General features: G+C 42.6%; 1 protein-coding gene across 1 annotated transcript in view; it reads right to left on the bottom strand.

Moving 5' to 3' along the window:
• The window catches only part of SYNPO2L (synaptopodin 2 like), a 35,906-nt gene extending 24,761 nt beyond the window's left edge, over positions 1 to 11,145 (bottom strand). The window contains exon 1 of the mRNA XM_038140865.1: positions 10,808 to 11,145. Within this exon, the coding sequence (XP_037996793.1) occupies positions 10,808 to 10,912 (105 nt within the window). The 5' untranslated portion in view covers positions 10,913 to 11,145. The remainder of the gene's footprint in view (positions 1 to 10,807) is intronic.
• Positions 11,146 to 12,999: the final 1,854 nt, after the last annotated feature.

Here is a 12,999-nt window from a genome sequence, read left to right as displayed (position 1 = left end):
GGGTTAAACACAGAAGAGGACTGTGCAGAGAAAGAAGGACAGGACAGGACTTAATCCACAGTCACGACAGCAGGGTGCAGTGTACTGGAGGCTGCAGAGCCTCTGGACAGAGACCAACACAAGCCTGCCAGTTTTTATATGACTGCCAGCTCTGTGCTGTAGAGACTTTAACAACAACCCATAACCTGCTCATCTTGAGTACAGCCAGAGCAGCACTGAGCCTTTGAGGCCCCAGGCCAGGGTGGCTGCCCAGTCCAAAAGCCAGGCTCCCTGCCCATCCTGAAGGTCAGGCTGCCCTCAGGATCAGCCACTTGCTCCCCATGTCCAAAAGATGCCCTCTCCTGGGCACCCAGTGAGCCACATGAAGTGTCACTAGCAGGGAGCTTCTGCTTAAGCCGCAGAAAGCTTGGAAGGTGTCACCCAGCAGCTGTTCTGAAGAGGTGGGAAAAGTTGGAAAAAGTGGTGTTTCAAAGAGAAAACCTCTCTGCTTGCTGTAACACATACCTGAAGAGCTTTCTTGTGCAAATGAGAAGCACCACTGACAGACTCTGACAAGTGGTAAGGGTTGGCCCCAGACCTGGCCCTGGGGGATTGCACTGTCCGACCTCCTAGCACATACTGGTGAGGATTGACCTCTCCTTTTGTGTGAGGAGCCCCACAAATTCTGTGAGCCTCTTGTAACTGACTGTTAGACTTTCTACTCCATGCCTCAGTAGACACACTCTCCCATGGCATACTCACATCCAGGTATGTCCTGTTTAGATTTCAGATGGGTTTAGGAAATCCCGGTTTAAGAGTCTTACGGATTTATGCTACTGGAAACACTAATCAGTGTGACAAACTGGAACACATTTACTCAGAAAATTGTCCACCTCCCTGTCCTCTCAGCAGGAGATCTGTAGTGACAAAAGAGCTCTTGTCAGAGAGGTTTGGGTGTCTGCAGTACCTATGTATATGCACATACAAATACATTTTCTTTCATTACTTTGCCTGCTTCTTCCTATTGATCATTTCAATCAGCCAGAGGAAAAGGACAGAGGCAGCTGAGATAGAAAAAAAAAAAAAAAGGAAAAGAGTAAGGCAACAATTCAGGAGGAAAGGAATAAGAAAAGAGGTGTTGAAAGGAAGGTCAGTGCTAGGAGAGGCCAGGAAGGCCATGGTTGAGATCAGGCTTTAACAGTACAGTACAGGTTTCCTTGTACAGCCCTAGGCAGACCAAAGGACATGCTGATTGTTGACGTGTCTTGGGGAACTCAGCCCAGCTTTCAGGAACAGAATGCAAGAGAGGAGAGGGTCAGATGCAACTTGGCAGCATCTGTTCTTCAGTAGGGACTATATTTGGATAGTGGTATGTGGGGGCTGAACACTTGCTGGGATGCTAAGAATAGAGTAATCCTGATAGTAACGCAGTGGCTTCACATTTTGCCTCAGTACAGCTCAGGGTATCCGTCTTGAAACTTTGCAACCACTCTGCCTGCTGGCCAGCACAGCTTCTTTGTAATGAAGTAGGCTGTGGGTAAATAGAAGTGGTTTGCAGGGTAGGCTCATGTCATCCATCTCTCCCCTTGCCTTCCCAAGCCACCTCCCACTTCCTCTCACTGGGAGAGCTCAGCCTATAAGGTAGCAAGATAAATTTTATTATCAGTCTTCACCTAATCTCCCACAATCTTTCCAGCAGAAACCTGGTAGCCTGAGTCCAAGTCAGAGTTTAATACTGAATACAATTCACCTTCCCACCCAATGCCCTTCCACTCTCTGACTGCATCTCTCAATGAGCCATCCCCTTCCCCCAGAAGCTACAATGACATGGAGTCCAATACTCCATACAACCTGGCAGTGTTTAAATTTCATTCCCAGCCTTCTGTGATATGCAATCCTGTCACAGGGTTCTCATGGAGAGATAACAAATTACTTTTTGTGGTATAAAGCATTACCAAAATGGAATGACTCAAGCAAGAGCCAACCAGCATGTGGGCCTGCTCCTCCTAGAACTTCCTGCTCAGCTGAACCACAAACAGAGCAGTTGCTGGATGCAAAAGCAGAAACAGACACCCTTCATCTCTTCTTCCTTCTGAAGATGTGTATTCATATAATTTTGTTTATTGGGCCGGTTTGGTTTTCATTCAAGGCCAGGGTTTACTCTTTTTGTGTAAGGAAGGATGCTCCCGTGGCTAGAGTGAGGAGATGGCTAGAGTGGGTAGATGGCTAGAGTGGGATTCAGAAGACCTGGATGATTTTTTGTGTGACCTCAGAGAAGACACTCAGACTGAGAGCCACAAAAGGCAGGAGCCTGGAAACCAGGACATTTTCCAACAGTCTTTCTTTATCTCAGTTGCCTACCTCAACACAGAGATCCAGTGAGATATTTTCCCTATGCCTAACCTATTAAGTAGCAAATAACATTACATTCTCATGTCAATGCCATGTTTTTATTGGAAGCTATTTTACAGGAGAATATCCATAATAATTACACTAAGCATTACAACTACACGGGAAGTTAGTTCCAGTAATTTCCTGACAAAACATCATGTTCATTCTTAAAATAGGACACTGGAAGACTTGCCTCTTGGTAAAGTAGGTCCAGTGTCCCTGCAGAGCTACTTCACAGGTCATCCATGGTGAAGCTTAATTAGGGAGTCTTTATATAAAGAAAGAGGGAAGAGAACACATACTTTGTGGGATGGACACAGCAAGGGAGAGTGGTGAAAAGATGTATCTTAAGTGTAGGACAGAACTTGGGTGGCTTCTGGGCAAGGGGTTTAACAATGAGAGCTGGTACTGGAAGAGGATGCTAATGCTGCTCAGCTGGTTAAGCACATGTCAGACTACTGTAAAATATGTTACTGCCTAGAGTGTGCTGGTGCAGGAACGAAAGAACAAGTTCTTAGATGCACTGGATTTAATTCTGACTTGTACCAGAGGATACAAACTGATGTAAAACAAACACAAACAATCAGGGATTGCTGGTTTTCTCTCTCTGGTGGTTTTCTCTTACTGAAATAAAGTGCCCTAAAATGAGATTTTTGTTGTGTTTATACAAGAGAGAGAATAGAAAAACAACCTCAAACAATCCGCTTTCTTTTCCTAAGCAAAAAAAATTAGCACAAGTGTCATTGTGGGGAGAAGTTTCTAGCCAGAGGTGGCCCCAGGTAGATAAAAAGAGGCATAATCTCCATAGCTATTTGTTACTTGATGGTATATTAGCTGAAAAGTGATTGAAATGTAATAGCAATGACAAAGAATAATGCCACATGTACTAGAATATATACTAAAAGTACTTGATAAGCATTTTACCCTCAACAGAGTAAGCAGCAGGATATCAAGTGTTTTTTATATGAAGCAAGGATTCAGAAGGAACAGATACATTTGTCAAATATTTGTACCAGGTCCCACATTTAGGAGCTGTGAGAAAAGCAACTAAATGTTCAGAAAAAACATGCTTATACATGTCCCATGTAAGTCCTTTTTCTAGATGCTTAGCCTGACTCGTGTGCCATGAAAGATGGAATTGAAGCTCATAAGCAAATCTAGCAACCAAAGTATCTTTTTACAGATCCATGCACTGAACTGGGACAGAAGGAGGGAAAGATGTTTGAACACAAGGCAGAGTTATCCAGAGACATGGCTTCAGTCCTCCAGAACAATGTGCTCCCAGCCTTTGCACTGCGTGCTGATACTGCGCTCTAAGGGGCTGTGAGCATTTGCAAGCCCTGAATAAAAACCCTTCTCAAAACAGAAGGCTCTTTTCAGCTGCTACTAATTGTTGAACAGCAACAGTCTTAAGTATAGTATGCCTCCACAGTATTTATGCTGAGAGAGGGCAAATAGAAGAAGACATACCTGCTATTATTTTGATGGAATGAGGGTCACTTTGGTTTGCAAAAAAATATTGAACACAGCATTCATGATAATGCAAGAGTGGGTTACTGCACCAAAAGACAGCACTCACTAACCCAAAAGCAGCCTCTCAGCAATAGTCTGAGGAGGATAAGCACCATTGTTCTGCGGCAGCAAGGACAGGATCAGCCACAAGCATGGATTAAAGAAGTACCGCATTCACCTGAAGGATCTAGGGCACTTAGGTACAGAGAGCTTCCCGTGCCTTGCAACATCTTTGCAGTCATCTTGTTGGTATGAATGTACATCAAAAACTAGGCTCAGCCTCCACAGATGTCTTCAGTAGTTGTAGCCAGTATCAGGCTGAATAATATCAGTGAATGAACCTGAGTTCTGGACTGCAACTACTCTGGTAAAATGTTGAAATGATCCTTGGCACACCTTTGGCTGAGATTGGCTATTGCTGTCCAGAACAATTCCCAGGCACAGTTTGGGAGCTAGAACAAACCATTCCCAGAGCCACTGCCTATGGGCATATGGCCATTTTGTTTAGAAGAATAGAAAACGTTAATTGCTGGGCTTCTTTACACTCTGTAGCAGTTGGCATAAGTGCCAGAGAATGGTCCCAGATGCATTGACTGCACCAGGTATAGATGGAGCATGTATGGTTTCACTGCAACTTCTCATCAAGAGATTCTTCCAGAACCTCGGAAAGTTCCACTGGTGCTACAGCATGCCCTCCCTCACTAGCAGCCAAACATAGCACCTGCCTAAGTGCCAACAGGCCATAAAATATGTCCAGGAGTACTCCCAAAGCAGCTTGAGGCACTCCAAAACCAGCATTAGTGACTGCTACAGACTAGCAGTGTTTTTTTAGGTGTGACAGTAAACATTTGCGAAAACAGATAAAGAACAAGCTGCCCACTGAAATGGGGAGAGGAAGAGAAGGTGCTCACAAATCTGGAAGCCACCAGGCCTATTTGGGTTAGAGCTGGCACCTCCAGCAGGAATAATGTCACATGAGTATAGGAGAATGGAACAGCAGCCAGGCTGTGTGTCACAGGGAGCAAATGCACATGGCAAACAGGCAGCAAGGATATCTTGCAGAGGAGACAGTAGAAACAGTGAATTATCAGCAGAGAACCATAAAGGAAAAAGTGGGAATATGTGGGAAAGAGCTAAAAAGGAGGTTGTGATGAACTGCTCTTAAACAAGAAAAGAAAAAATTTGGCTTTAGAACCAATACAATCCTGTGTTACTGCTTCCCCTAACACTTCCCCTAGCATTGCTGCAGAGTATTTGTACAGAACGGCCAACTGAAAGAAGTCTCTTGAGCTACCAGGGCAAATCCTCTGTAGTTTTCAGAGGCCATATTGTTTACTCCAGCTCATAAACTGACTCAAAAGATTTACAATTCTTTTTCTAGATTGGGAAGTCATTGCTGAACCTTCCTGGGTAGTTGTTCTGTGCTGTCAATCCTGTCATCTACATTTGAATAGGGTTGCTGGTATTTGCTCAATATCTACTTGTAGACTGCAGCCACCTTTTTCAATATTTTGCTAGGTGAAAGAAGCCTTCTCTCCTCCTCTCCTTTTCTATGGCTGCTCTACCTCACATTTATTTTCCTTGAAAGGAGCTGATTCTGTAAGTATGGTTTTTCCAGTGAATTCCCCCTTGTGCCTTAGACAGCAATATCAACGCCTTCCTATCTCTGTTAGACATGTCTACCTGAGGCTCATTTGTTTATGTTTGCCTTTTTTTTTCAGAGATTCATAATTTTGCTAGCTTATTATTGGTGATGCACTAATATGCTCAGGTCCTTTGCCTCTACAGTACCAGCTGTAAAGACTCAGTTTCCTCTATTTTGTCAGTATTACAGGTACTTGTGCTGGAGGTAGAAGTGCCTTCCTTGCTTTTTATAGAAAGTAACCATGTTTGCCCCTTATTGAATAAATCTTGTTTTGTAGCAGGATCCCTAAAGGCAGGTTTGCAGGTACTTGCCCTATCCTAAAACTGTCCTGTTCATCTTCATAAAAATTATTTCCATAATATAATTTCATGTTAGGTTTCTACTTTGGTTGATTAATAGCATTAGTGCTTACAACTTTTCTCAGACCAGCTATTTTGTACATTTTGTTTTGTTTCAAAAGCATTTGTATCCTTACTGCAGTATCCTTACTGCAAAGAAATCCTCCAGGAACCTGATAGTATTTTTCTCTTACTCTCTTTACAGAATGGTTAATTTTCTCATCAGTTACAGCTACATGTGAGGACCATGTACTTTCCCTCAGCCTTTCTAAAATAAAAATCTTGCCATTTATGGATTCTTTTTGCTTCTTGTGTTTATGTTTGTTCTCTTTCTTTCCTAAAGACTGCTTCTGGTCAAAGATTTCTTGTGTTGTGTTGTCATTTGCACCACAGCTACTGAGCTAGACCAAATCAGCTTTATTTTGTTGAGGGGTAATGTAAACTCCCACTAGAGTTTATCTGCTTCATTAGGTAGGAGGTAAAAGATACATTAGGAATCACAATAAGCCAGTATGAATCCAGAGTAGTTCAACTGGTTTCACTTAAAAGGATATTGCTGTAACTAAGAACAAAATTAAGATTGTCCTTTGCTTTTTGTGTTCTTTAGTCTTTATTTCCCTCTTTATTTGTTCCTCGAATTCTCAATATTCTTATCCTTTCTAATTTCTGTGGAATGATTCATGTCCTATGTTGATGTTTGATCGTGCTGTGCATCTGCCTGCTGAGCATATCAATGTCTGCTTTTCTTTCAGCTTACTCATTACAGTGTGATACTTTAATATAACCCTCATTGAAAAATCATCTATTCCTTCTCACTGAAGGCTCCCCAGACACAAGTTTTCTTGTGTTTATTTTTTGGTCTCACTCTCTACTCTTATAGTATCTGTTTTATGAGATGAATTATTAATGGTATGCCTTTCAAATACACATCAGTATGGTAGCCTTCAGATTCACATCAGGCAATTTTAGCACCTGGACACTGCAAATTATTGTTTTGGTGGGAAAAAAGAGTCGGTATGTGCTCTTGTAGGCAAGTTTAAGATGAAAGGAATAGGCATTTGCAGTTACAGATCTGGAACCATATAATCAGTTGGTGTTAATGCTAGCATTTCAATCTTTCTTGTGTTACTTAAATTGTGCTTTTTCTTCAGTATCCACTGGGCTCTGCTGGAAGAAGCAATATTCTGATCCCAAGGCAGGTTTGACTCCATAAGTTTACTCTAACGCAGAATTAGTTATCATAGAATCATAAAATTGTTGGAAGGCCTCTTAAAGATCATCTTGTTCCAACTCTCCTTGCCACTGGCAGGGACACCTTCCACTAGATCAGGTTGCTCAGAGCTCCATCCAATCTGGCCTTGAACACTTCCAGGGATGGGGCATCCACTTCTCTGGGCAACCTGTTCCAGTGCCTCACTACATCTAATCTAAATCTCTCCTCTCTCAGTTTAAGATAATTCCCCCTTATCCTATCACTATCTATCCATCTAAAACATATCTCTCCCTCTTCTTTGTAAGTTCCCTTCAGGTACTGGAAGGCCACAATGAGGTGTACCCAGAGCCTTTTCCAGGCTGAACAATCCCAACTCTTTCAGACTGTCTTCATAGGAGAGGTGCTCCATCCTTTGGATCACCTAGATCCTCTAGATCCTAGGAAGTCCACATCTTTCCTGCGCTGAGGACCCCAGAGGTTTATGCAGTGCTCCAGGTAGCCAGAGGGGCAGACTCTCCTCCCTCCACCTGCTGGCCACTCCTCTTTGGATGCAGCTCAGGATGCTGTTGGCCTTCTGGGCTGTCAGGGCACACTGCAGGCTCATGCCCAGTTATATCTGACCCAAGAGACTGTCCACAAGGAGGTAATTCCAGCATCTTTCTCCAGGTGTGTCCCTGAAGCCATAAGCCACAGGGAGTTATTGAATGGCACAGAAGCTCTGTGGCAGCTGCATCCAGCATGTGAAGATACAGCTGCTTTTCTAGCCCTTTCTGGCAGCTGGACTGAGGTTTAGAATCGATCCCTTGCTTGGAGAAACAGTTGAAACTCCAGCTATGCATCCTTTTAGTCTGTATAAAAATGGGTTCACACCCCACTTCCACCACGTTCATGTACTTTATTTTGTTACAGCCAGTTGAATACTTTGTACTAGAAAACAGTTTCAAATGTATATATTCACTGTACATTTTGAGTTAATTGCAATGTGAAAAAAGCCAATAATTTAAGCCATCTTTGTGAACACCTTATGAGAGAACAATCAATTAGAGGCCCCATGGAAAGGAAAGGAAAGGAAAGGAAAGGAAAGGAAAGGAAAGGAAAGGAAAGGAAAGGAAAGGAAAGGAAAGGAAAGGAAAGGAAAGGGAAAAAAAGAGAGGACAAAGGAAAGGACAAAGGAAAGGAAAAATGAAAGGAAAGGAAAAAGGAAAGGAGAAAGGAACCATGCAGCACACCCAAAGACTTTTCAGGAAAACAAAAAAAAAGATACCAAAAACAGCAACCAGTGATTAATTTTATCCTAAATCCATAAAGAGAAACAATAAAAAGATGATGGTGATGTAAACTTTAGAAAGCATAAAGGCAAGAAGACTATGAACTGTGTATACGGGTCATGTAAGAAGAGGAATTGTGAAGGGCTTTGTGATACAACAAGAGCGACTCAAGCAGGAAATCCCACTTAGTGCAACCTTTAGTCTTTGGAATGCCTGGTTGCTTGGTGTTATCAAATCTTCATTAGGAAATCACATAAGACTTAGACAGGTAAGGTATGAGTTGTTCAGAAACAATCTTCTGTTTATCTACAGGGCAAACCACTTGGACTGCCAATTCTTAGATACTTCCCAGGGCATGCTGATAACTACCTGAGGGGAAAGGACTTCCCTCCACATTGCATTGTACAAAAATTAGATGCATTGTGAAACTTACAACTTCCTCTGAAATATTTGCAGGAAACAAAAAGGAAGCAGGAAGCAGGACAAGAGGTGACTCTTAACCTAGTCTGGCTTGGCAAATCCAGCATCTCTACCAAAGTACAATGTGTATCATTTATATATAATGTATTTGTTATAATTGATTAATTTCCCAAATTACCTTTTTATCACTTATTCCTCATTTGACTCAGCATCCAAAGGTAAGTATCTTTCCTTAGTGTTACTACTATGACTTCCTAGCCTAGAAGTTGAAATTGTCTAAAATGACAGCACTGGAATCTCTGAGACACAAACAGTGTCCACTCAGTTATCTCCTGGCACCTATCGGCTATTCATGGCTGTACTTTCTATCACATGACACCTGGCAGTTTATTCTCTTCTAAGCAGGTTACATACTTCCTGAGTACTTGATAAGGACCATCCATTCTTTGGAGAATATTTAATTGGTGTTGCCTTTAAGACAGTATGTAGGGTCATTGGATGCTATTAAATTCAAGGCGATAATAGACAAAAAAGATAATTATAAAATGAAAATCCTGCCTAAAGAATGATGTGTACTTTGAGCCTCAAATGGATTTGTATCAATTATATTTTCCATCATTATTTTAATGCAATATCCAAGTATTGTAAAATTATATATATTTGTATTGCTAGACTTAAAGTACAGCACCCAATTCTGGGTAAAAGCTGCTTCTAGTTAATACCTTCCTGCAAGTGCTACTAATCCTTGAGCAATATTCCATTCACCTTAAGGTGCAACTTAGCCTGGGTAATGACTAGTTCTTGCTGCTGTTCAATCCTGAGTAATCTTTATAGACACTCACAATCTCCTCCCTCTTCAGTACCAGTTTCTTATCTACTGAGGGAAAAATAACAGTCAAAATAATCTTAGACCATGCAGAATTAATGTAGCCCCTGAAAATTCCATTTTCCTAAGAACCACTGATGCCAGACACCTGTTTAAAGGATATTGATTCTTTCTTTTTAGCTGAAACTCTATGAGTTTGTGCAGAAGTTGTTTTTCTGGAGAAAAATCATCTTTCTCTACATAAGAAACATTCACTTCAAGGCCAAGCTATGGGATTCCAAACAATTTGGCAGAGGTTACAGACAAACACTACGTGATCTGGGGTGAGCCAAGTGACATAGAACATCTAATTTCAAAATTCTGTCAGAGGCATGGTCTGCTTAAGGAAACAGAAGGAGCTGGGCAGAGCATTTTTTCATCTCTGCTGCTGGGTGCTTTCCAGTGAGATATCCCAAGATATCATTGTGTCAAGGCAAATGCAGCTGTCATGAGCTTAATAAAGAGGACCTTTTTTCCCCCTTAGTTTTCAATCTATTCAGTAGTCTTTCTTGAAAAGACAGCAGTAACAGCTGTTTATCAGAAGTAGTGCAACACAAGGTTCATGTTTATTCAATTTTTTAAATCTCCCATTCAAACAACTGTTTTTCTTTAATTCTGGAAATTAAACCAGTATTTGCTGCTTAGAGCATCACAAATATTCACTTCAGACAGTGTGGAAAAACTTTCACCAACAGAAGAGGCACTAAGAAATGTACATCTATTTTGAAAGCTGGAATATAGTAATGAAGTGCTAGGGACAGTTGAATTAAAAATATGGCTTTAACTGCTTCAATTTATTTTTCTTTAGTTGGATGCCTTACATGACTATTGAAGTTTCCATATTTGAACCCTTTCCCCTGCACTGTCACTATGGTTATATCTCTGCTGACAACTCTGGAGAGTTGTACAGCCTACAAAGCGTCTGAGCTGTACAAACCTGCACTGAAGCAGATCTTCACCTGACACTTGTCTCTACCTCAATAGCATCTATTCCAGGACCCGCAGCCCACCTCACACCCTGCTTGAGCACACCACCCAATTTTTCCTTTTTAGATCTGCTGCCACAGTAAGGAGTTCCTGTATTCCGTAACAGTAGTGAAAGATGCCCAACTCAGTAGGGATATCTTAGTTCAGCAGAACAACTTTGCTCTCACAGTTCGCACCTCAAGGTCCTACCTTTGACACTTGAAGGGGTCTTTTCTGCTCTGAACCCCCCTGCAGGCGGAAGCCCCAGGGGGCACCTCCAGACAGAGTGATGAGCATTTCTTCTTCAGCTCCCATGATTTCTATGCTTTAGATATTTTGTCTTCACAACTTCAGTACAGACTCCAGTTCTTAACAGGCTGAATCTTCTATTCCCATATTCACAATTCACACCACCACTCTCCAGTCCCCACAAGGCCCTCTGCTCACTTTCTCCTTGAAGTTCACACACACACAAGAGTTGAGACTGTCAAGCCCAGCCTTCGCTGCTCTTCTGGACTCTCAGCTGCTGCTCTGCCTATGATTAGACATTTGATTCTGCCCTTGGTAAGGGGCCAGAGTTGTCCTACACACGTGTCATGTCAATCTCACCCTCTGTGCCCCCCCGCATACATGATGGATCTCTCACCGGAACGTGGCTGAAAATAGCACACCTCCTGTCTCTCCAGAGCTTTGTCTGACACTCTTAAAGCTGGAAGCCTTTCAGTGAAAATTTTATTTCCACTTTGCATTCCAAATGCAAATCTCAGAGTCACTCAGTACTCAGGATCCATTTGTTTGAGTTTCAGGGAAGGACGTGTCACAGGCACAAACTTGTACAAATCAGGTGACAGCACCTGACCCTATGAATTGAACAAAACCAGCTTGCAATTAATGTGCTCTCCACTTCTATTTTCTCCATGCAGCTAGTGTCATTACACAGCAGCACTATGTGCCTGCCCTGAAAGCCACAGGCAGACTGTAGATGTACTGTGCTCCCTCTGCAGCATGCTGCTCCCTGACATCCCCTACATCCACTTGTAATACTACACACTGGGACCAGAATAGCTGGGATTAGCTACACACACAGGATTCACACAGTTCTCTGCAGGGCACTGCTTACATAGACTCAATGGCCAAGAGAGCCCAACCAGGTCACAGAATCATAGAATCAGAGAACAGTTTGGGTTGGAAGGAACTTTTAAGGATCATCTAGCCCAATCTACCTGCAATGAGCAGGGACATTTTCAACTCTATCAGATTGCTCAGAGCCCTGTCCAACGTGACCTTGAGTGCTTCCAGGGATGGGGCAACTGCCACCACTCTGGGCAACCTGTTACAGTGCTTCACCAGCCTGGTAGCAGAGTTTTTTTCCCTTATATCTAGTCTAAATCTACCTTCTTTTCATTTAAAACCATTACTCCTTCTCTTGTAACTATAAGCCCAACTAAAAAGTCTGTCTCCAGCTTTCTTAAAAGCCTCCTTTAAGTATTGAAAGACCACAATAAGGTGTCCTGAAAATCTTCTTTCAGGCTGAACAACCCCAACTCTCTCAGCCTTTCTCAGTAAGAGAAGCCTTCATCCCTCTGGTCATTTTCTTAGCCTCTGTCTTGACCTGCTCCAATGGGTTTATGTGTTTCCTGTGCTGAGGACCTCAGAGCTGGATGCAGGTCTCTGGATGGGGTCTCACTAGAGTGGAGCAGAGTCTTTCAGTGTTTTTTTCTTTAGGATCATAACAGACACAACCTCCTAGGCATCCCAAGCCAGGGAGTTATCCAAGAGTTAAAATCCATGTTCCCCCTTTCCTACAAGGCATAAATGATAATTTTCTGTTAAGGTTCTGAGGACAAGCTTACCCTCACCTCTTCCTTTTTCTGCATGTGCTTAGCTCTCAGTGACTAACCAGAGGATGTACTTTTGCTGTGATGCCATTGCTTGGTTGACTACTTCATTGCTAGTACTACAGCACCACTCATCCGGTGCCATTGCATACTGCTGGTGGGCACAAACCTACACAGTCACAGTATCATCAAGGTTGGAAGAGAACTTTGAGATCATCAAATCCAACCATCCACCCAGCACTACCACTGTAACCCCTACACCACTAATCACATCACCCAGCACCAGATCCTGATGCCTCTTAAACTCCTCCGGGTTGGTGACTCCACCACATTCCTGGGCAACCTATTCCAATACCTGACCACCCTGACAGTGCAAATGTTTCTAATATCTAATCTGACTCTCCTCTGTCTCAGCTTTAGACCATTTCCTTTTGTCCTCTCTGTAGCCACAGAAGAGACCAGTCCGCACATCACAGCAATCTCCTTCAGGCAGTTGTAGAGGGCGATGAGATCGCCCATGAGCATACTGTTCTCGAGACTAAACAATCTCAGGTCCCTCACCCA

Source organism: Motacilla alba, chromosome 6 (assembly GCF_015832195.1).
Source record: "Motacilla alba alba isolate MOTALB_02 chromosome 6, Motacilla_alba_V1.0_pri, whole genome shotgun sequence".
NCBI lineage: Eukaryota > Metazoa > Chordata > Aves > Passeriformes > Motacillidae > Motacilla > Motacilla alba.
This window is presented reverse-complemented; position numbering and strand designations above follow the sequence as displayed.